The sequence below is a fragment of the Oryza brachyantha genome, chromosome 8 (assembly GCF_000231095.2).
Source record: "Oryza brachyantha chromosome 8, ObraRS2, whole genome shotgun sequence".
Lineage (NCBI taxonomy): Eukaryota > Viridiplantae > Streptophyta > Magnoliopsida > Poales > Poaceae > Oryza > Oryza brachyantha.
Genome location: NC_023170.2, coordinates 17,444,251 through 17,466,693, shown reverse-complemented (window position 1 = coordinate 17,466,693; position 22,443 = coordinate 17,444,251). Strand labels below are relative to the sequence as shown.

At 39.2% G+C, this 22,443-nt stretch overlaps 2 protein-coding genes across 2 annotated transcripts; one reads left to right on the top strand and one right to left on the bottom strand.

The window, feature by feature from the left end:
* The first annotated feature begins 6,615 nt into the window (after positions 1-6,615).
* On the top strand, positions 6,616-8,741 carry LOC102699428 (cytochrome P450 78A9-like). Its single transcript, XM_006660297.2, has 2 exons — positions 6,616-7,613; positions 7,679-8,741. Exons 1-2 carry the CDS (start codon positions 6,621-6,623, stop codon positions 8,312-8,314), a joined length of 1,629 nt encoding a protein of 542 aa, XP_006660360.2. The 5' UTR covers positions 6,616-6,620; the 3' UTR covers positions 8,315-8,741.
* Positions 8,742-16,249: 7,508 nt separating this feature from the next.
* On the bottom strand, positions 16,250-21,532 carry LOC102722980 (rab GTPase-activating protein 22-like). Its single transcript, XM_015840561.2, has 5 exons — positions 21,092-21,532; positions 20,270-20,405; positions 20,093-20,142; positions 18,371-18,424; positions 16,250-17,801 (listed from the first exon to the last, which is right to left on the bottom strand). The coding sequence occupies exons 1-5, from the start codon at positions 21,307-21,309 to the stop codon at positions 16,583-16,585; spliced, it is 1,677 nt and encodes a 558-aa protein (XP_015696047.2). The 5' UTR covers positions 21,310-21,532; the 3' UTR covers positions 16,250-16,582.
* Positions 21,533-22,443: the final 911 nt, after the last annotated feature.

Genomic DNA, 22,443 nt, shown 5'->3' with positions numbered 1-22,443 from the left:
GTATTCTTAGCAATCTAATATCCAATGATGAAAAATAAATTTTGGTAAAAAAACCCACAATTAAATTTAAATTTAAGGTTAAAAATTCAAATTTAGAAATATAAGTATAATCAAAAGCAAAAAAGATATGTTTGAAAATATAACGATCTAGTCTTAGGATGTGTTTCCAACAGTAGAGTTTGTATGTGTGTATTTGTAGGGACATTCCTATCTTTTCGGTTATACCCCAAATTTCAAATTTTAAATTTGAGGCTAATTTTTTGACTTTTTCTACGGTACTTTATTTTCCATAAAAGTGTGTGCGTGTGTATGCAGCTGTATATATACGGCTGTACTATGTTTCGGAAGAGAAAATGAATGCTATTGTGCGCTGGTTGCTAGACACTTTGAGAGTGACTGGACAGTAACACAAGGCCTCCCTGATAGCAACAAATGTCCAAGTATTATCTCGTACGTACGTCAAGATTAATTAACCTTAACATTCTATCGATTGATCGATCGGTAACATCATATCAAAACTACCGAACATTTTATCCATTGGTCGATCGGTAACACTGACACACAACTCTATTGATTAATTAATGTTCAAGTTACTAGTAAAAGAATAATTAATTAGTTGGTAGATATACTTCTTTTAGGGGATCCAACTAATTGTTAGACCTCTAATTTGGAAGAGCATTCAATCAGCAAGTTTTCTTTCTCAACGTGCATGCCCACATACGATGAATATACCATCAACAGTGACATGCATCTATCTAAAATGTGCATCTTGTGAAATTAAATTATTTTGGAAAGGGCGAGGAAATGAGCATGCACACGTACAAGCACACATACTCCATCCGTCACAAAACAAATTAACTTTTTTTTTTAATACAATATTTAACTCTTCGTTTTATTAAAAAAAATTTATGATTAATAATTTTATTTTTATTAGATGATAAAACATAAATAGTATTTTATGTGCGACTAATTTTTTTAAAAATTTTAAATTTTTTTTAAATAAGACGGATGGTCAAATGCTCGAAAAAAAATCAAAAGGTTGGTTTTTCGTCGAACGGATGAAGTATGGTTTATTTCATATGGCAACTGTGGCAACATAACGGCTCAGATAACACTACACTATTAGAGCTATATATAATCACCGGTCATGGTCACCTTTCTTGAGATGTGGTTTAGAACGAATCAATCATTCTCTACTTTTCGAAAAAAATAAATATCGACCGTACGTCATGTCCTAATACCATCTTGATCGGTTGGTAGGAGGTAAGGTAGAAATAATAGAAAGTTACTTCCATGTCCCTAAATTTTTAGCATATCCTTTTTGTGGTCCTAATATTTGTTTACTCTCTTATATAAAAATAAATTTTGATTCTGATCCTTTCATACCTCTGCCATTAAATAGGTGTAAAACAAGTCAGTTTTGCACTTGGACATATAAGAGATATAATGGAACATATCTTTAAAAATATAGTAATATGTCGTGTTACTATAAATTTGTTGTGTGAGAAACTATGGTTGAGAAATTGTTGAAATTTCAGACAGGATATATATGGTTGCTCTATATATCCACAAATAAACTTCATGGTGGTTAATTTGGTGATGGTGGTATAGACGCGAGGCCAGCAACTGGGCATGATATATCTATAAATTTAATATTCTTAGTCGTCCATCGTTTAATTATTATAATTTCAGTTTGCTATTATTGTTAGCTAGAATCATCAAATGACACCATCGATCTAAAATCCTAGCTCTATCCCTCCGCATGACTATATGGATGGAGAAAACATTAACATTGGTTCTGTTTGTCCCATGATACATCGTACAAATTGATCGATCAGTGGGAGCCATAAAATCTTTGGATTGAATTCGTTGATTACTTCATCAGATTACCTTGATCATATCTTTTAGAAAAAAATCAGAGTACCCTTGATCGAACAATCCAACGGAAATGGCCACTCAAATCTTCCGTATAATATGTTTCAGACAAGATGCCAACAGAAATGGTCACTGAAATCTTCCATGTTATGTTTCATGCGTGTAGTAACGGCTCAAATTATTGCCTGTTTTTGGCGTTGCTTCCAATGAGCTTTATGTAAATTAATTATGTTGGCTGATTACGTTTTGCCACCGACGTCACGATCTCATCACTCACCTAGCTCTACGCTCTAATTGTTTTCAAGTTTGAAGATTCATATATAGAGAAAAGTGTTGCCTTCAATTGATTTAATTTAATTTGTACTGCCGAGAAATGACATGTAGACTGGAGCAAGGTGGAGCAAGGATTCACGTATTGCCTGAAACATTGATGAAAGAAGTACGCAATCCTTATTTGATTAAGAAAGTACCGCCCCCCCCCTACGGTGAAAATTATTTAAAACGGTTACAACAATATAAAAATATTCCATCAAACCTGTAAAATCCAGATCATCGTTTTTATATTAGAAGAAAACTATATAAGGTTTATGACATTACGAATTTTTTTTAGATAAACCTATATCATTTTTAACTAAGTAGTATTTTAGAAACTGCTGATGGCCGGAATTTAATTTCTTTTACTAAATACTGTTATAAACATAGAGTATTTTTACTAGAGGATGTAACTCTTAGTCATACCATACGTGTTGGCTATTTTTTTTTTTTCCAAGAGAGCATACGTACTTCGTCTATTCTGAAATAACTTCCTTTTCATTCCTCACACACGTATCAATACAAAAGCAAAAAGACTAATAAACCCTCCACTCTATTAAATCTCAATATAATTATTTCCTATTTTATATATTTCCAGTGCATTTGTTCATTGTTTTTATAAACTCTAGTGGAATGATTACTCAGAGATCAACTTATTTTGGGATATGATATTATGGACAAAAATGATCTCATTTTAGGATGTATGTATGTACTATTTGTGTACAATTGGCATGACAACAAACTTATTGGTTTACTAATACACACATACGCACTCATAAAAGTCAAACTGGGATAGGAAGTATCAATAGTACAACAGTAGAATTACACATATCAAGGTTGACAATAAAAGACTATGATACACCTTAATAATTAAGAAATGGATTGGGTGGGAGGGTACCGATTAAATTTGAGAAAAGAAAAGACTATGGTAAACTAGCTTAATAAATAAAGAATAGAATGGGTGGTAAAGTATGTAAAAAAATGATTGACGAAATAACTAGTAGTATCAGAAATAATTATATTATGAGATAAGGTTTAAATTATAGAAAAAATATATTTAGTACGAAGAGCGTGGCATTTAAATTGCAATGCCAACAAACACACAAATACCTTTTGAATATTAAGTTAGCGAGGCTACTGAGTTGTTAGCCTCCTTAGTTTTAAAAATGTTTAAGTGGGAGTGTTAGTGTATGTTTGGATGTATTACAGATATTATTGATATATAGTTTTATATAAACTACACTTTTGATCAAATATAAGTTATAACAGTATATCTAAAGTTATGTCATATATATAAGTTACTTAACACATCATATATGAGTTATGACACCATAACATTAATCATTTTATTTTATCATAGGATTAAGTTAAATTGGTTAATAGCGTGGTTTTGTAAAAATCTTGGACCAATAATACCAGCGGGTTACATATGTCGTGTGTTAAAATCTCTATAGTTTTGTGTAACTTAGAACGTACTTCTTGCGTTTTATGATGTAAGACTTTTTAGTTTTGTCTAGATTTATATGGATGCTAATGAATATATATATATATATATATACGTATATATATATCTATGTATTCATCAATTGATAAATTTAGACAAGACTAGAAAATATTATAATACAAAATAGAGGTAATATTACGTTTGACCTAGTAACATAGAACGTCGGTGATGATTAAGCAAGTGGCCGGATTTTGCGTTCAATTGGGGTTGATGTCGTGTGTCTCCTAACCGGCCGACGACCGTGCAATTCATCGTACGAGGTAACTCTCGGCATTGTTGTGGCGTCGTCCGCAGTTGAGTCCAGAGGCCGGCCAGGCCGTGTCGGCCGCTGGCTTGTCACGCTCATTCATTCAACAGTCATGGCCACCACACGTACGACGGTACGAGTCACCATTGTTTGTGGTGTCATTTAACTTATTGTCACTCTTATAAATTTGTCACTCGCTTATGATATGTATGTATGACATGTGAATCTCCATATGTCTTAGCTATGGCATATAGATCCAATGACAAATCTATTAACATCATTTGTAAGAGTGGCAAAAAAATTAATTATGTTTGAGATACTCTCGGAGTCATCTTTTCGTTTGCTTAAAAAAAATCCAAACAACATGTTTATAAATAAAAAATAATTTATAAATAAAACTTTTATATACGTATGTTTGTAGCTCTATCATAAATAAATTAAATTACAGGTGGGATAAGATTATGTATATTGAAATTTTATTATCTAACTATTTTTTGTCAGGATTGTTTTTTTTAAAGTGAAAATTAATTGGATTTTGAAAAAGAAACCATTATAATTTATTTTTACCCTTTATTTTTAGACCACTATATAAAAGTTTTATTATCTAACTATTTTTATTTGAGAAAATATCATTTGACCTTCTTTTTCCTCGGCAAGTTAAGCAATCAGCGCGTCCGTACGTACGTGTGCGACACCATTTAGTTCTGTTGACATCAACGTGAGCACCATCGCCGGACTCGAATGACCGGCCGGCCGTGCTTTCCTTCCCAAACGACGGTGGATCACTCATCCGGCGACGGCGACGGCGAGGTCGATTTCGTCGGCAGCTGCTCTGGGTGTGGCCACGGCGCGGTGGTGGTGTGGGGCCGCACGCACGCCGGCTCACGTGGCGCGCATCCCTGGGAGAGCCACGCTGGATCCACGTGACCCGCGCCCCGTTCCGTTGCGCTCGCGCCGTCGGTCCCACCCCCTCGCCGCTTGGCATGTTCGTTTGGAACCATATTTGGTTACATTTTTAAAATTTTGATGCTAATATGCTTAATTTAAATATAAAATAAATTATATATATATCTTGAAAGTTACTAGAAAAATATTATAAACTTAGTTGGTTCTACAAATTTACTTTAACAGAAAAATATTGTCAAAATTTTAACTTATTTTTATTCTAGCTAATAAATATTTTGGACGTGATAGAGTAATTTATTATGGATGCCAACAAAGAACAAATGCCGGCTTAAACATTTCCCGCCCTTTGCATCGTCTCAGGGAAACCAGCCTTTTCACTGCTATGTAGAGAACGTTCCAGCACCATCTGTTTCAGCATGCGCATCACTGGATAATTTTATTTTACCATCTAACTAACATAAGCCATTTTTATTCTTTTATGCGAGATCAGCTGGTTAGGCTGCTTTTTGATGGAACATGTCACATGAGCTTAAAATCCTAAACTTAACATGGCTGACTTGCATTTACTGCTTGCTCACTAATATCCAGATATGTCATTTAGTCTTCAAATATGTGAATATATGTAGCCCAATCTTTAAATCTGCTCATGGAAAGTGCATTTATGTATTCATAGGGTCAAAGTGTGGTGTGTATGTGTTGTTAGCGTCTATATTGGTGATATGTTTCACAAATAGAATTGTTTAGAAGAGTTTTTGTCAAATGTTGTTTCTCTTGGATCTTTATTAAATAGTGTAAATTTCACCCTAGATTTTAAGAGCGCTTCTAATAACTGTAGTTTTTTCTAAATTTTCAGCTCCCTAAACAGTATAGATACTTGCTCTGAACAATCCATATAATAAAATAAAACTAGAAGTTGGAAGATCCACTTTTACATTTTGAGAATTTGACTTCTCAAGTTCTCGTAATTTTAAGCTCCTCCAAGTATGACCTCAGAGTCTAGAGCAACCAAGAGTGCGACAAATAAACTAGAAATTAGGTAGGTTTTGGAAAAAAAAAAAACCCTACCCTATTCAAATTGCCACGGTTGTCTCTCAAACGTATTAAGCTCCTCAAACATGACTTTTTAGTCATATTTAGGTTCATTCGTGTGTGTCTATGTATATATATCCTTAACATCTTAGGAATCAAAATAAAGCCACAATATCTAAGATGTGAAACATAGATAATACAATACAATACTTGTCTTTCGTCAACCTTTTATTTTAATTATAGCTTAAAATCTGTTAACTCATTTTATTTAAAAAAACAAAACTTTATTTTGGCACCAGATATTTCTTCCAAATGCACCGAGGGAACAACGGCGGCGATTAGAGCAAAGCTAATAATATATCTAGCACGCCGCCTATAAAAATTCTGGTAGCCTTCTCTCAGCTCACTCATATAGTACTTAGCTATTTATAATTAATATAATGTCCACCTGTCTATCTCACCGATTTTTTTGTTCTCGTACCAGAGCTGGCTATGAGCTGCTTCTCCTCTTATCTCTCCATCACCTCAGCATTTAGTCGGCTTATAGATTACTATTATACTTACTCTTAAGTGCAAAAAAAGGCATCCCAAAATAAGCACGACAGGTAAACGCAAACAGGTTCGATCAAGGTCTGGGTCGTGATATAAAAAGGGCGGCCATGTCTGCTCCCCAAGAACTCAAACCGCACTTCCCTTTTCAGCTCTACTCCACTCCACCCCCACCCCTCCCTCTCTTCGTCATCGATCATGGAGTCTCAGGAGTGCGGCTGGCTGCTGTACATCTCCCTCGCAGCGAAATGCGGCGGCGAGCCCTACCGTGTCGTGGGCTTCGTCGCGGTGCTCGTCGTCGCCTTCGCCGTCACGTCGCTCGCGCACTGGGTGGCGCCCGGTGGCCCGGCGTGGGGGAGGTACTGGTGGAACAGGAAGGGTGTGGGCATTGGTCACGCCATCCCGGGCCCCCGCGGGTTCCCCGTCGTCGGAAGCATGCCGCTCATGGCCGGCCTCGCGCACCGGAAGCTCGCGGCGGCGGTGGCGACGGCGGGCTCGCCGGCGTGGCGGCGTCTCATGGCGTTCTCGGTCGGGGAGACACGGGTGGTGGTCACCTCCGACCCGGACGTCGCGAGGGAGCTGCTCGCCAGCCCGGCGTTCGCCGACCGGCCGGTGAAGGAGTCCGCGTACGGGATGCTGTTCCACCGCGCCATCGGGTTCGCCCCCTACGGCACGTACTGGCGCGCGCTCCGCCGCGTGGCGTCCACGCACCTCTTCTCGCCGAGGCAGGTGGCCGCCTCCGCGGCGCACCGCGCGGTGATCGCGCGCCAGATGGTGGATGCCATGAAGTCGGCCGCCGCCGGAGCAGGCGGCGGCGTAGTCCAGGCGCGGCAGTTCCTGAAGCGCGCGTCGCTGCACAACGTGATGTGGTCGGTGTTCGGGCGGAAGTACGAGCTGGCGGCGCCGGAGAGCGAGGAGACGGCAGAGCTGAGGAGCATGGTGGAGGAAGGCTACGACCTCCTGGGGCAGCTCAACTGGTCCGACCACCTCCCCTGGCTCGCGCCCTTTGACCTTCAGAAGACCCGGTCCAGGTGCTCCTCCCTTGTCCCCCGCGTCACCCGCTTCGTCACCCGCATCATCGACGACCACCGTGCTCGCCTCACCCTCGCCGCCGACGACTTCACCGACGTCCTCCTCTCCCTCCACGGCAACGACAAGCTCTCCGACGCCGACATGGTCGCCGTCCTCTGGGTACGTACGCACGTAAACATCAATTAATTATCGAGTTCTCGTGCTAATTTGATTTTGATTTGCAGGAGATGATCTTTCGAGGGACTGACACAGTGGCGGTGCTGATCGAATGGATTATGGCGAGGCTGGTGCTGCACCAGGACGTGCAGGCCAGGGTCCACGGCGAGCTGGACCGGGTGGTCGGGCCGGACCGGGCAGTGACCGAGTCCGACGCCGCCAACCTGGTCTACCTCCAAGCGGTCATCAAGGAGGTCCTGCGCCTGCACCCGCCGGGCCCACTGCTCTCGTGGGCGCGCCTCGCCACGTCGGACGTACACGTGGCCGGGTTCTTCGTACCCTCCGGGACCACTGCCATGGTGAACATGTGGGCCATCACACACGACCCCACCGTCTGGGATGACCCGACAGAGTTCAAGCCGGAGAGGTTCGTCGTCCGGTCGCCGGACCAGGCCACCGAGTTCCCGATAACGGGTTCGGATCTCAGGCTAGCGCCGTTCGGGTCGGGAAGGCGGAGCTGCCCCGGCAAGTCGCTCGCGATCGCCACCGTGGGGTTCTGGGTGGCCACGCTGCTACACGAGTTCGAGTGGCTCCCGCCGTCGGACGGGCCGCGACGTGGCGTCGATCTGTCGGAGGTGCTGAAGCTGTCGTGTGAGATGACGGCCCCGCTGGAGGCGAGGCTGAGGCCACGGCGAGCGGTGTGATGACGTGCTACCGCCATGTCAGACTTGGAGGATCTGAGTGAGCTTCTACATTTCTACTGGGGTTTATCGAGGTGTGTGAATGTAAAGTGACCCTCCTAAAGTAGAAATGCGCCTATGTAGAATTATTGTACACAAGTAGTATATATATAGGTAATGCCGGTATGTGTATGTGTTTTGCAAGTCCTTAGTAGCAAGTGGTAGCTGATAATTAGTTAGTACTACTCTGCTATTATAGCTAGTTAACTACCTACCTGCAGGTGATGAGAGTGACAGTTTTTTGTTTGATTGCCTAGCTAGCTAGCTCTTTCATAAGTGCACGCGTGCGTGTGTGTATTTTGCTGTCAGATGTATGTTGTTTTCAGTAATGTACATGTTTTTGGCGATCGTTTCCATTAGGAAGTGATCGCCCCTGCATGCTTACCTCAAATACGCCTTTTAGCTGTCAAACCAAAGCATCTCTTCTTGGTCACATATGCAATATGGGACCATGCATTTCTGAAGGTATTGCTCTACACTTTATTGTAAATTAAAGCTATTTCTCTAGCTATCTTATCATTTTAATCAATTACAACCATTATTTATTTATCTTCTTTTATGTATTCTCTTCCCAACCAATCACGATATTTCTTTAAATATTCTTAGGAATATTCTTTGTACTCCTGAACAACTCTATGAATAGTTACTACTAGTTACTACTGTACAGAGACAGAGAGAGCATTTGATTTGATCATAATCCAGCAGTAGCATCATAAGCAAGAGCTACTATACTAACTAAGGCAATGATGGGTGAGTACTGCAGATACATGTAATCTGTACCATCAAGGTAGTTGTCCATCTACATGGCCAGTTGCTGTCTGAAGCAAGCCCTGGTCTGACAGAGAATCTTTGGTCACTGATCCAAACAGTGGTTATCCCTGTCGTTTATAACAGAAATTAATCTCTCCCTCGATCGCCTGCTTGTCCCAGCCACACGAAGAAGAAGAAGAAGAAGAAGAAGCAGAAGAAGAAGAAGCAAACACCTGGTCGACTAGCTAGATCGATCGTATCTGAAACCGAAAGCTCATGCTCCGCGCAACACGACAGCATCTTTCTGCTACTGGTAGATTTTATCATCTCGCAGATCGAAGCAGGCCACACATGTATATATATCCTGAGATCGAGATCGAGATTGTGCCGGCCCGGCGTTGAGATGCTTCTTCCATCTCGATCGTCAGGGAAGACGATGTGTGTGTGCATGGCCACCTCCTTTCTTTCCATCATCACAACATCATCATCAGTTCATCATCATCTTGCTGTTGTTGTTATTGCTGCTGCTAATCCGGCTGCAGCTAGCTGCTGTGTAGTAATAGTGTAGTGTATATAGTTGCGATCTTGCTTTTTCTTGATAAAGCAGGACAGCAACTTTCGAGTCATCGCTGCCCAAGCGTGTGCCTTTCCTTATCGCACGCACCGATGGATCGAGTTGCTGTCGTACGTCCTCCTAGCCAAGTTGCAATGACAGATTTGCGCACACTGCGAATATATTAACCAGTCGTTTTTTTTTGGCATAAATTCAGGACCAGTCATCTGCACTGCAGGATACCCCGGACCGTTAATTGGCACCAAGAATATTCATTTATTTATACATATGCTATATATATGCTTAAACAGCAGCATGCATAGTGCCCTAATTTGAATCGAACTTAGCTACCGTACTACCAGTGATAACACAGCACACGAAGAAAAAAGAATATTCAGATATCAGCTGAAGAAGAAGCTAGACATATACTGTAATTGATATTCAGACATTATCAGCAGAAGAAAAAGGAAGCTAGTTTTGTTCTGCACATGTGCTATATATCAAAGTGAGATATGCATAAATATTGCCACTTGGTCACTTGTTGGTGAAGATCAATTAAGGAAGGAGGTTTGGATCCTCCACAGTACTATCTCTGTAGTAGCAGTAATCCATTGGTGGATCCGATCCTATATGTATATAAATTAGGCTACGTTCAATTCCCAAAATTTTTTGAAAGAAATGTCACATCAACATGTGTACGGAAAGTTTAATTACAAAAAAAATTTATATTCCACATGAAAACCGCGAGACGAATCTTTTGAGTCTAATTAATCCGTCATTAGTATATGTTTGTTACTGTAGCACTTATGACTAATCATACACTAATTAGGCTCAAAAGATTCGTCTCACGATTTCCCCCGTAACTATATAATTAGTTTTATTGTTCATGTATATTTAATACTTCATTTAGATGTCTAAAGATTCAATGTGATGTTTAGAAAAGTTTTTGTGAACTAACCAGTGCCTCAGTTACTATTAGTGCTAACCAAATAATAGGACAGATCCTGGGTGTGCATCTTCAGGGTTGCTTTCTTTTTCTCTTTAGATGGGGTGGCAAAGAGTGATGATCATAGATAGTCCTGTCTCTGCACTATCTCAGTAGCTAAGATCGAGCGACAGATTCAGGCAGGTCAGCTCTCATCAGGACATCAGCTGGCTGGCTCAGGCAGTAGTAGCAGTATAGCTTGAGGATGAATGAAGATAAGATCAAGGGCAAAAGGGTTCGTTGGCAGCAGCAGCAGCAGGAGGAGGAGGATCGCCGGCCCCATTGGCACGACGTACGGCCGGCCGGAGTAGTTATAAGCTATAATTTAAATGTGTGATATTAAATTTAAAGTTTATTGGACTTGTAATATTAAATTTAAAGTTTATTTTGAGGTTGTTTCATTATATTTTATTTTTTAATATTTATTTCTAAATTGCTAAAAAAACATGTATATAATATTTTTATTCATAAATTACTTTTAGTTTACAAGAATATCATTTGAGTTTTTGTTTTAAAAAGCCAAAAGAGGACCCTATCAAGCATGCTTCCGGCGTGGCACACGTAGCAGCAGCAGTACACTAATTACTATAGTAGCAAAAAGATTAAAGATTCTTGACAATGCGCGCAGTGCCACTCGATCCATCGATCTGAGTGATCGACCAGCTAGCTCATCAGCAAGCACACACTCACTCACTCGATCATCCAGAAAAAAGAAGTGAAATTAAAGGAGCTCTCGATCGGCATGCGGCTCTCAGCTCGCACGTACGACGACGACGACGACGACAAGCATAAAGCTAGAGCATTAGTACTGCGTATCTCCATCTCCACTAATTAAGCCCAAGGTAAATTACTAGCTTAACTAACCATTCCTCGGACTCATCACGTACTTGTGTTAAGAGTTGCTCATATATATGCAGAGCAAATTAAAGTTGCAATATGTGGCTGGCTGGTCGGTCACTCACTCCACTGCATCAGTAGTTAAAAAGAGCATCTCCAACAGCTCATCTATCCTATCATTTATCCTAAAAATAGAGGATGAAGACTATAAATTGAGTTCCAACAAAGCGGTCATCATATCATCTATTTTTGGATGTCATCCATATTAGGGGAGAGAAACTTCATATTTAGATGATCTCTCTATCCTCCAAAGAGATACAGAGGACGTCATATATGGATGATCTGGTGGTGGAGTACAAGGATAAAACTGTTTTAAATGATCATCCAAATAAAAATATGGATGACCAAATTTAGATGAGCTGTTGAGAATGCTCATAGCAGTTACTTTTATCTAAGTTCGTTTTGATTATATAGATTTATTTTGATCTATATATGTCTAGATTTATTAATATCATGTGAACGTGAATTTAAGGACGGTAGAAAGTGTAACAATGGAGACAGTTGTAAAATAAGATTAGATAGAGATGTCGCTATGATTGGGCCATCTTGTCACGCGTCACTACCCGCTTACTCACAAGAGAGCTTACTGGAGTACGAACGAGTAACTGTAATTAAGGCCCTGCAGCTACTAAGGACATAGATTTGATCGAAGCTGAAGGAAGTAGCGGCTATGGCTAAATTTGTGTTTGGCAGGCATTGCAAAGGCATCCACTTGCACAGGGAGGGAGGGGATTTGGCAGGCATGCATATGTGGAAGCATAAAGCAGGAAAAGACTCGACTCGAGAGACGATCAGATCGATCCGAAAGGCCAAATTAATAATGCGCACTGTTCGTCCCTCGCTCATGCTCATGGGACGGCCCCGACCCGACCAAATCATCGATCTGTCTGTCGCCCCTACCCTACCATTTCATCTCATCGCAATCTGCAAAGCCTCCTCTCTCTCAACACTGTGAGTGGCACACACATGCCATGGCCATGGACGAACCAGACAGAGACAGAGTGAGAGCTCTCATCCCTTACCCTGCAGGTGCTGGAGGATGATTCGATCCACCAAATTCTCCTGTCCCTCTCCCTAACTGCTGGCTCCTACCACTGCCACTACCACTAGTGTACTCTTGTCTGCACCGTCAGTCTGCCCGGTACATTTATAGACATGACAAATGAAATTGAGGCATTCAATCTGTCGACAGGGGGAAACAGAAACAAATTAACTACTACATTTGTCCTATAATACAGTGTATTCTAACTATTAACTTATAATTTTTGACCACTCGTCTTACTCAAAAATTTAGTGCGAATATAAAAATTTATAAGTAATACTTAAACTAATTTTAACAATAAATAAAATAAATAATACTTTTAATTTTTTTTATTAAGATGAGTAGTCAAAAGATTGCAAACAGAAAGTCAAAATCCCATATAATATGGGATGGAGGAAGTATTAAAAATATTTTCAATTTGGTGTGACTATTTGCTTGACCTTTAAAATATTGATGTTCAAATTAATATAAGGTGCTTCCAGCCTATTTAAGCAATTTAACAAATTCTATAAAATTGGTGAGACTTAAGTTGTAATGTGTTCGTCGTTCTAACAAAATTTTAGTGCAAAGTATGAATAATATAGAGAGAGACAAAAATAGAGATAGCGTTAGAGAGTAAAATAAGCTTTAAAATAGTTTAAATGGTTAAATGCTCTAATAAAATAGTTCATGGAGTAAAATAGACTTATTTCAATTGATGATAACAAAACAAAAAGGGATTGCTGCTCATACCTAGAATAGGATCACGTTTTAGTTTTTATTTGCGTAATAAAAAGGAACCCAACGAACATGAGTCAATTCCCTGTAAACCAAATTTATTTCACGTGATTCCTTCTACGTTCATGAAATTTTTTTGATGCCTTATATATCTCTCTGAGTTTTTGTTTGGGTCCATTGCAAAACTATTCGGGTGGTTTGACATTTATGTATGGTACATAGTGAGCTGGAACTGAATATGCCTAAGACTTACTACAAGACACTATATAAAATGATGCCGGATTAACATTCATTTGGATCATAAATATTTGTCTTTTTATTCCTATAAATTATTCTCGTGGTAAAATGCATAGCTCGTCGCCTATATCATCTAGGCCCACCTACTCTCCAAATACACATCTAAGTCTCAAAAAAGTGGTTATGACACTTTAGGAACTAAATGACATATTTTAAAGTTCTAAAAACTACTTATGCATTTTAAAAGTATGGGACCTAAATATAATAGCAAACAAGTTTAGAGACTGATCATGTGCTTTACTCTTATTCCTCCGTAGTGTGACCAAAAACACACAAATAACTATAGCTGGATCTAATGCAAAAGTTGTGACAGCAAAGAAGAGAGGGAAAGGCTAGAGTAACAAGAAGACAGTGAGTCGCTAAAGTTGAATCAACCCCTTACTAGTAACTGGTAGTTGTTATATTGAACATCTAATAAGGGTACACATGAAAATGGTGTGCGGAGTAAATGAAATGTTTATACATGAATGAGAAGGACATAAATAAATGCGATTAGCGGGAGTATCTTACAACTTTATTGCCTATGACTTTATTTAGGCTCTGCCAAAAAAAATTTATAAAATGCTGTCATTTAGTTTCTGCCAAAATTTGGAACCTTGTGGGCTTTTAATCAGTTGCCTTTGCTTACCTTCTGCAATGTTAATTTATTAGGACATCCCCCTAACAAATCTAGATAGATACAGATAATTTCACGAGTGTTATCAAATTTGAGTAAATTTGACAAAATTATAGATACTTTAATTAAACTATCCAAAACTATAGATTTAAGGGTGTGTGTCACAAAACTCCATATTTACCATTAATTTGTTTACATAACTACAAAATATATGTACTTTTAGGAAATTTGGTCCTAAATTTATAGTTTTACGATAGCTTAGTCAAAGTATATGCAGTTTTTTTTTTGAAATTTCCTCTAAAGAAAATTAAAAGTGGTTAATAAGTGTACTGTGAGCAACAGACCAAAACAGTTAGTGGCAAGGAGATCACACGTGCTATGTGTCCCGGTGGGCCATGGCAAGCACTGACCGTTGCCTGGACATGGTTTCAGGTATTATCACATCGGAGGTTTGGAGGGTAGCGCAGGTGTCCACTATAATTATTTAGTACGATAATATGATGACATGATTAATCACCATTATAGTATTTCTATAATAATCTCATTTTCCGTTTTTCCGCGTTTAACGCTTGACCATTCGTCCTATTTGAAATTTTTTTACGATTAATATTTTTATTTTACTAGATGATAAAATATAAATAGTAGTTTATACTAGACTAATTTTTTAAAGTTTTTTATAAAATTTTCAAATAAGACAAATGATCAAACGTTGGACACGGAAAAAACGAAAAATAAGGTTATTATGGAAATCAGGATTTCTCTCCATGCTCCGTGGAAGAGGACGTCCGAAAAAGCCGATGCAGATGTCCACTCTCATCTGATTGAACATGTCAGAGTCATATATAGTAATCAGCACTAGCAAATGCTTCCACTATCGTGTTAGCTTCTCTCCCGTAATCACTCCATTTTTGGCGCAACCTTCCGGTAGCCATATGCTAATATAGAGTTTAAAAGACTATATTTATGCTTGACGTCATGGACTCTTAATCTATATTTAACTGTTTATCTTATTCAAAATATTTGTGCAAATATATAAAATTATAGATCATTCTTAGGGTTTTTCTTTGATAATTAATTATTTTTATAAGACAAATAGTCAAATATAGATCTAAAAATAAACGATATCAAATAAAAAAACTAAAAGAAGTACCAGATATGCTATAGAGTTTAAAAGACTATAATAAATTTATTTGAGCAGACTCAAATATATTTCGTCATCCACCTTAATAAATATTAATGTATTGATTCCTTCAAAGATAAAGTTTTTTAATCAAATAAAATTATAAAAAGATAAAGTACTTTGAGGACGGAGATTACCAAGTTTAAAAAAAATGCTCAGAAAGTGTGTGCAGATGCTCAAAAAGATAAAGTTGTATGCTGCATTGACGAGAAGAATATAATATTATGCTTTATTGAAATCTATGTTTCTTTGCGTCAGTCTTAAAAGCAAATGATGCATGCATACGTGGGCTTGCGTCGTAAATAAACTTTATAAAAAACGTCAGCCATAGGGAAAAAAAAGAAACCAAAGGTCATGTTTGAAGGAGTTTTGCTGTAAGTTGCAGAATCTAAAATATAAACTAAAACAGAAGTTGGAAGCAAGAAAAAGCAAACTTTTGAAACTTTCCCTGGCTACTTTTCTTATAATCTTTTCGCAAGCAAGACGATTGTTTGGTTTATTCGGAGAAAAAGTCATACGACATATTTATAAATAAAAATTTTATATACGTGTTTTAAGCGATATAAAAGTCAATACTGAAAAATAACTACGATAAAAAAACCCTAAAATCTAGTCAAATCTAAGTTAAAAATTTAAATTTGTCTAAGCGAAAATATGAGACACTCGTTAACCGTTATTCTTACGATGTCGAGCTACCCAGAAAAAAGGCCAAAGATTTCATTCATGGAGAGGATGAGCTATTGTTAACCAATAATTTTTCTATGCATTTCAGAGATGAATGTGTTGTGAAACCAACCGTTGCTCTCCTACTCACTCCAAACTCAAACAGCACGGACAAAATAAATTGTAAGACAATACTCCATTCCAGGTAAAAGAAATTATTTTTCTATAAAAGATTTAAGGGGATAATGATGTTTTTGCCTCTAATACGCATTAAAGGCAAAAACAAAATTTTCCCAGCATTAAACAATGTACGGTTTACATTGCCAGTGCCTTGGTGAGGTATAGCAAATCAGCTTTGCTAAGTACCGCATTCTCCTATGCCCGGAACGAATTTTTTCTTAATGCCGGGTGACAAAACAACAGGTTTTCAAAAGATCACCTTTTGGTGAAAGAACACCTCAGGAATTCGCCGAGGTTTGCACAGTATTTTTGTAACTCTATCCTAACAATCGATCTGCCAAGAGCAGATGCATCAGATCTTGTCATGGAGGTTAACCACCAAGTCATGTGCATCATCAAGAAGCCTCCAGACGTCAAGCTGCCCAGCCATGCTATTGCACTCCCTAAGTATCTCATCCATGCTGCTGTATCTCTCAATGATAAGCTTTCTCTTCTGTAGGACACAGGCTGCAATGGCATAGAGCAACAGGTCATCAGTTGGAGGTGCATGCAGCCTTATCTTCGCCCATGTGGACCTTCCAATCCCAGCTCGAATGGCTGCCTGATCAGCCCACATCACCTCCCACAAACACAAGGTCTGCTCAAAAGTGAGCTCTCTCCTGAAGAGAACCACCACCATTCTGTATACAAAGAAGCAGTCCTCAGCCTGCAGCTTCTGAAGGTGTCGATAGAGGTGCGAGTCCTTGCGCTTGATGATCTGGGAGACAATCTTCAGCTGCCTTCTTATTCCCACCTCGTCGAGCCTGAAGTTGTGCCTCGCTTTCCTCATGAAGCCCACAAAACACCAGAACGCTTCATGGTCTTCCTCCATCACCACAATTATAGGTGACAAGAGATCACTCATACCTTGGCAGTAGCCAATCTCTGGATCAAACAGTGCGTATGCCTCAAGCACTGCAACTAACCGAGCAGCATGATAAATCATGTAAGGCTCTAAGTGGTCATAATCTCTCAAACCAACAGATCTTGCGTGCTCCAGTGCTTTCTCCTTGGATACTTCAGCACGGTTATGAGATAATAAAGCCCATTCAGGGTCTGTTCGGATAGCATCCAAGCGTATAATGCGTTGCCATGTCCCAAAATCCTCTGGAGTTTTCTTATTCATAAAAAAGTCTGACTTGGATGAGGCACTCCTGACAAATTTAGGATCTAGATCAGAGTTCACTTCCATATTGGCAGAGACAGAGATCTTATCAAGGTCTTCTTCATCGGAAGTCCCAGAATCAGAAGATTCTGATTCTGCCACATATGGATCTGCATAAGTTAACTCACTCGTATCTTCATCTATGCTTTCAGTGGCATTCTCTTGTCGGTTTGTCCCACATTTTAAAGAATTCAATCCCTTGGGTGACGGGGAAGCCCTTGTACTGACACTTTCCAAATTAAGTTGCTCTGATTCTTCAGAGCAACTATGATACTCACAGGTGACTTCACTTATAACATTCAGTCCACTTCCCTTATAGGAGTTTAAAACATGATGGCACCTACGCCTCAGCTGTTCATACTCATTCCTGCACCAGAAGATAACTCAGTTCATTTCTCAACAATTTAAACAGTGCATAAGGAAGTCAATGTACACTGTAAAGCACAGTTTATCTCTACTACTTACTATTGAAAGACTTGGTGGTGGCATTACAACCCCACTTCTTTGCTGGAATATTTTCTGTATATCTCTAAAACATGTGTGTTCTTCTAAAAGTATCTGGTAATGCATGTAATTCTCTGTACTCATTTATATGCAGTTGCCAGTTTATTTAATGTAATTATTTAACTACAGTTCTAAACCCTAAATTACAGGTGTAAGTATGTAAATGAGGCTAATTATTTTAGATTTATGTAACTCTACAATGCATGACATGTTTATTTGATAACCATTGTAATGCTCAGGCAAATATGCTAGTTATAATTGGATGCGCGACATGTTCAAAATTAAGTTAGGGAAGTTGAAGGTATATTCAGAAGTTGCACTCACTTATTTTCTCTTGTTTCATGATATGTCAAGATAAGCCATTATTAACGCGTTCAAGTTTTTCAAAAGCATGGACTGATGCAGAGAAAGAAAAGATCGATGAAAATTTACCTTTTATTTGTCTTGACGACATTCCTTTCTGCTTCAGAACTATTCAAATCATATCTGTATATTACATAAAAAGGTAATCAATCTCTGGATTTGGTGTAGTAAATATAAATATGAAATACACATGTTAAAGCTAAAAAAGAATAAAAAGCTACTATATCAAGCCATCAATACCAACTAAATAGAGGCTAAATGTTTGGCATTGATTCGTGCTAAGTAGTAATGTTAACCAAATCTCAAGCTCAGATTGGTCAAAGCTTGAAATTTGGTTTGTAGGCTCCAGTTACAGTCCTTGCTATATGCTGGGAGTAGGGAACCAGGTTACCAAAGGCAGTTAGCAGTTTTCTCCTGCATGGTAAAGTAACTATTTTTCTCTAACCTTGGGCATATACTAAGGTCTAAGGTGTCAAACATTGTCTCTGGAGAAGAAATGGGGTTCGGAATAACTATAGAACCTTCCTATTAAGAGTATTAGTCACTGTAACAGGAAAAAGACCAATAAGTATGTACACATTAGATTGACTTCTTTGAAATCAAACTCAACCAGTTCATACAATAAAAGCATTGATTAATGGCCTGATGCTTGCTCCATATTTGGGGGAAAACATTATGCCTAAAGTGACTTATACTCATCAAGGCATTGCTCCGGCAAAGTGCAGGTCAAATTTCGGAATTCAAATTTCACCCAAGTTGCATTTGCCGCTAGTTATTGTATGTATAGCAAGGATTGAGATTATCAGAGTGATAAATTCCCTATGTGTAATCACTAATCGGAAGAAACCTTTCTGTAACAGAAAATAAGATGTAACAATGGCTGCGTTCGAAGCTGCCGGTTGCAAAAGCTTATTAGCCGCATGAAAAATGATAAACGTAATTAATATATGATTAATTATTACTTATTAAAAATTTAAAAAATGGATATATTTGATCTTCTAAACAATTTCTATATAGAAAATTTTCGTACGAAATATACCATTTAGTAATTAGAAAAGCGTGCTAACAGAAACCGAAGAGAAGTTTAGCCGGATAGGCTGAAAAGAACGCAGCCAATGTATGACTCCATTAGGTAGAATTAAGAGTTACACCAGGGAGAAGTGTTGTATCTGTTTTCTTCATCAATATTTGTGCTTTAATGCAATATCAGTTGTGGTGTCAATCTCCTTTGTTTAGTCTCATTGTACAAAATAGTGTCAAGGTGAAACTACACAGGAGTCTAGTTTGTGTACCTCATGTAAGATTCTTCACATAGTTTATGGGATTGAATCCTAAAAAATATGCTATCATATGCAAAACAAGGGGGGTTCAGTAAGGCAACATTTGTGCATTCTTCTCTTCCAAAGCCTATGTTCAAAATTCAACCCCAAGTAATCAAATACAAGAATATGTATGTAACTAAACCATTTAGGCACACCAGGCTTGATTGGCCATTTTAATTTTTTTATAGAACGAACCCGTGTTCTTTGAATGTTCACAGCATAGTTTTATTCAGCAACTCAAGAACAATAGATGAGAAACTCAAACAACAATGAGCAATTAAAATACATCATTAAGTACTCAAATAGGAAAAATATTAAATAACAGGAAAAACGTCAATTAATGCTTCCTATAGAATTTTTTGACCAAAACTCCAAACCAACAAGCATAAAACTTCGAACTTTCATTAAGAGAAAACCTTTATAACGCAATAAATGCGTAAAACTAAATAGATCAAGTAAATTAACTTACACTCCAAGTAGAAACGGCCAAACTTTAGCCCTGATGTCCGGTTCAACTCCCTAAAAAGAATAATTAATTTAATTCGACAATGTATGAATATTCAGAAAATTGTATGACTAATGACTGCAAGTTTATGCTAGTTAACCAATAAGAACATAACCTGGATAACAACAGAAGTTTACTTACCCCACTACGGACTTTCTTCAGAAACTTCCTCCCTCCATCGCGAAGCCTCCCATTTGATGAAAATAGATGGTTCCACTGCCGACAAGAAAGTGGCCGTTTTCTTTTCCTTCGAGACCATGGAGATTTAGTTCCACCCCTGAAAATAGATTTGATTGTTTTTATGAAATGTGAAGCATGTACAACTGAGTGACGGCTTATGCATTTGTTTGGAAGTTAGCATAACTACATTCAGCATAGCATTCAAAATAGAACTTCCTTCTATAGCCAAATCATATAAAGAGGAGTTGGCGTTATCCCTCAAATGTACTACAAGTTGCTTTCGAACCCTGCACACAGCTTGTAATCTAAGTATCTAAACTCACCAATAACATAAGTGCTCAAGGCTGATATCAACAAGCAACTAATTCATATCATGAATGGAATGAACTGTTCCATGACATGGTATGATTTTGCGATAAGTGCTTCTGAAGTCTACCTCTGCCACTAACATATACCAGAACGCCCTAAATCACCTACTCAAACTGTTTACCGCACTCTAAAATTGACATTTTGCAGAAGTAGCATTGTACTACGACAGGTGAGCCAGTGAGAGCATACAGGGTACACCTCGTTGTGAGCTTCTTAACATAAAGAAGGTAACTTTTTAGTCTAAAGCGCCGTCTTGGGCAATATCACTAACACCGGCCAAACACCCGATTCTGGTGAAACTCAACTCGCCCGACAGCACACGGTGCTAAAGACCAAAAATCCCCCATTTAATTATAAGATTAAGAGGTTCCGTTTCTGTACTAATCCGAATCCGGAGCGGGAGAAGAAACTCACCCGTCAGACTGAGGCGAGTAGGAAGCCGGCGAGAACGAGGCCGAGGAGGCCGCCGCCGCCGCCGCCGAGCCTGAATTCCCCGACGACGCCAAGGACGACGACGAGGAGGCGACGAGGAGGGACCGGAGGTGGACCCACGGCGGCGGCGAGCAAGGCGCCCTGGGAGACGACGAGGCCGACGACGAGGACGAGGTGCTGGATCGCCGCAGCGCCTTCATCGCCCCTCCCACCCCCGTCCTCCCCACCACCTACAACTTCTACTACCCCCCACTCGCTCAAAGCCTCAAACAGCTAGAACTGCAGCTCCCGGCGCTCCTCCGAGCGGCGAGCCGCCCCATCGGCCGCGCCGGAGAAGAGCCCGCGAATCCCGCCGCGCCGGCGAGTTCAACTGGTGGATGCGGTAGAGCGGCGGCACACTGTGCTGCGGAGGAGGCGCCGATTCGGTTTTCTCCGCCGGACAGGGAAAAAAAGGTGGAGTCTTTTTGTGTCTGGCCACCGGTTTAAAACAGAGTCCGAAGCGGACGCTGCCATGTGGGGACATGCGCCGTGGGGCCCACATGTCAGTGGGAGTGCCAGGCTCAGTGCTGGGTTGTAGTAGTGCTAAAAGAAATTGAAAGAGGAAAGGAGAGGGCGTCAGTTAAAGAATTTATTGCTCATTATATTTCATAGGTTAATTTTGTTTTGTCTTTTTGTAATTTAGGGGGGTCGTTTAATGAGATTTGATCTGGTATTTATCCTGGTTTTAATGGAGATTTGGTTTTGCAACGAAGAAAAAAATATTAGAGATTTGGTTTGCCTTGAAAAGAAATAAATAAAAGATTTGGTTTGGTACCGGTCAGCTTCCTGTCTTGTATGAGCTATGGCTAATGGCCTGTGTCAAAGTCTCCATCTCTCTTGATAGCGTAGGATAGGACATGTATAGTGCCATCTCATTCAGTTTGACACTTTGACCGCTGTTAATTACGATTGGAGGTGAATGTAATTTGATTATGTCGTGCTTGAGTGCTTAACTGCTTAATCTAATCCTTGCAGATTGGTGTCAATGGTCAAAATCATCATTGATGTTCTCCAAACTCCTTTTTTATGTGGCACGCAATTAAAAAACCCATAAAGCCGCCGCTAATGGTAGTCCATCCATGATGCCATCTTGTTTCATTTCTTCTCTATTCTGTAGTAAACGAATTGTTATCACGCATAATCTACTTGACTATATACATAAATTAAATATTTAAGAAACAGTCTAATTAAATAGCTTAAAATAAATTGTCTAATAGTAAAACGTACTAGAATATTTTTTAAAATTGTGTTCCTCGAATCATAATCCCATGCATAATCTGAAAACAACTAGGCCT

Bases quoted from the DNA above. Each gene is read 5' to 3' on its own strand.
- LOC102722980 (XM_015840561.2), bottom strand. From the start codon at position 21,309: ATGAAGGCGCTGCGGCGATCCAGCACCTCGTCCTCGTCGTCGGCCTCG. The intron at 20,406-21,091 runs GTGAGTTTCTTC...ATCTATTTTCAG, and splicing joins TACTCGCCTCAGTCTGACGG to GGGTGGAACTAAATCTCCAT. The intron at 17,802-18,370 runs GTAAATTTTCAT...CTTCTGGTGCAG, and splicing joins GTCGTCAAGACAAATAAAAG to GAATGAGTATGAACAGCTGA.
- LOC102699428 (XM_006660297.2), top strand. From the start codon at position 6,621: ATGGAGTCTCAGGAGTGCGGCTGGCTGCTGTACATCTCCCTCGCAGCG. The intron at 7,614-7,678 runs GTACGTACGCAC...TTTGATTTGCAG, and splicing joins ACATGGTCGCCGTCCTCTGG to GAGATGATCTTTCGAGGGAC.